At 46.8% G+C, this 1,919-nt stretch overlaps 2 protein-coding genes across 2 annotated transcripts in view; both read left to right on the top strand.

Annotated features, from left to right (window-relative positions):
- Pmar_PMAR023812 (Replication factor C subunit, putative) overlaps positions 1-128 on the top strand; it is a gene marked incomplete at both ends in the record, with an annotated part of 1,600 nt that extends 1,472 nt beyond the window's left edge. Inside the window, one exon of the mRNA XM_002778597.1 lies at positions 57-128. Coding sequence (XP_002778643.1) covers positions 57-128 — 72 coding nt within the window. The remainder of the gene's footprint in view (positions 1-56) is intronic.
- A 1,712-nt stretch (positions 129-1,840) lies between these two features.
- Pmar_PMAR023811 (glycerol-3-phosphate dehydrogenase, putative) overlaps positions 1,841-1,919 on the top strand; it is a gene marked incomplete at both ends in the record, with an annotated part of 1,381 nt that continues 1,302 nt past the window's right edge. Inside the window, one exon of the mRNA XM_002778596.1 lies at positions 1,841-1,919. Within this exon, the coding sequence (XP_002778642.1) occupies positions 1,841-1,919 (79 nt within the window).

Here is a 1,919-nt window from a genome sequence, read left to right as displayed (position 1 = left end):
CTAGAGATGAGGCAGTTGACTCTGTGACTAATGCTCGGGTAGCTTATTCACATCAGTTCGCTGACTCATCCTATGGTCAGTATTGCCAAACCCAGACCTCGGCTGTCGGAAAGCAAAAATCAACCTGAGATATACTCTGAAAGCAGTGTAGAGGAATATTCACGTAGTCGAGTACACGTGTGTTGGAGGAATATATGCTGCGCGCCTTCGACGCTATGAATGTAATACACTCTATGTACAGTGGAGTTGCACCCATGACGTGAAAAACACTATTGAACTATATATTTCACGACTACTGCATATCACCGCGAATATCGCGTTTTTCAGAGTATTACACCACTTCACGTAAAACGGGTTGTGAAACTCCAGTGCATGACAGTCTGATGTGGAATATGTGTACTATATTCCGGGATTAATGATAGTAAACAGCTTGTCGCTATCATCGTCTCGAAAGGCTATGTCTTTTTTAGGGTTAAACTTGTGTGCATGAATACCCTTGAATGAATCAAATCTTGTCCAGCTCATGGTACTTGCGCTCGCGTTCTTGGTGGCTGTGTGTGTGCGAGTATGACCATTATACACTTACTATAGTCTATCCATGATGGTGAGCATAGACAACCACTATCCCGGCCCGGGATTCCCGGGGATTTCCCGTTCTTAAGGTCCTCACACTCATCTCGATGATGAGTTGAGGAATGCTGAGTTGTCCCCATCATATCTCCATATTCTTTCCATCGCAACTCCATGTCATGTCTCCCTCAAAACCAATGATGAGTTATGGAGCTCCGACACCATCCGAGTCAACAACGATACCATTGGAAACCTTCTCAAGCGGATAACTTCTATGAAGCAAGATGAAGCGGGCCTCTACGAGAGCGCGAGGGAGACTGTTAACCTGAGTGACAGTCACTCAGTGACGTCGATTCGGAGACTTGTGAGCTGTGATATCCCATCGATTCGACTGAAGGCAATCTGATCACTTCAGGGCGCCGTTCCTCCCATCAGTTCAGAAAGGCCCCTCAGAAGATGATTCGGTGGTGAGTAGTTCAGAAGAAGGGCGAGGTTCTCGCTCACACATATGCAGCATATGTCTGAGCTGGCCGACCACCACTCCGTGAGGCTCCCGGGGAGCCGCTCCCCGTTATGGATTTCTACGATGATCGTAGTACGATCCCGTTTCGGCGATGAGATGAAGATTCATGAGTAGTCTTCATGCCTAGTATTTTTGCTAATTGTTTTAGCCCTACGCTATATCATCCATGGTGATTGTCACCTGAACTCTTCTACACCTTTGAAACATCTAGTTCATTTTTGGAACCATCAGTTTCATCGGGACGCGCGAAGTTGCCAACTTCAAGTTGGAGGTACGAATCCGAATTGGGAAGATCTTATTCACAATTTGAACTCTTAACTTCGTCTTAGAACATTCAAGTTCGTCCGAAGTCGATAGGAAGTTCGAGTTCATGTTAATAGAACTTTCAACTTCGACTTTCGAACTTTCGAATTCGTCATAGAACTTTCAATTTCGTCGAGAACACGTTCGGACGGTCTGAATCAGACCTTCAATTTCGTCCCTTTAGGAGAATCGACTTCGTTGTCGGGAACTTCAATTTCGTGTTACCCTGGCGATTATGCCAGTAATCTCATGATGAGGCTCGTGTTTTGCTAACCGTATCACTCGTCCGTAAGCATCACACAGAACTAAGCCCAGAATGGCAGAGACTCTGCGCGAGAGTCTTCATTCCGTTCGGTGGACTGCAGCTGTGGTGGTCAGTCACATCCTATCAGTACACGGCCGGTGGCGGATCGCCACCGGCGATGCATCATCAAGGCTGGCTCGATGAGCAGCTTCATCACTTGCCGTGACGCTCACGAAGAAGAGATCTCAGCCGTGGCTAGATCACTCCATACATCATGTA

Source organism: Perkinsus marinus (genome assembly GCF_000006405.1).
Source record: "Perkinsus marinus ATCC 50983 genomic scaffold scf_1104296948516, whole genome shotgun sequence".
NCBI classification, from domain to species: Eukaryota; Perkinsozoa; order Perkinsida; family Perkinsidae; genus Perkinsus; species Perkinsus marinus.
The sequence above is the reverse complement of the archived record's forward strand: the minus strand, read 5'-3'. Positions and strand labels throughout refer to the sequence as shown.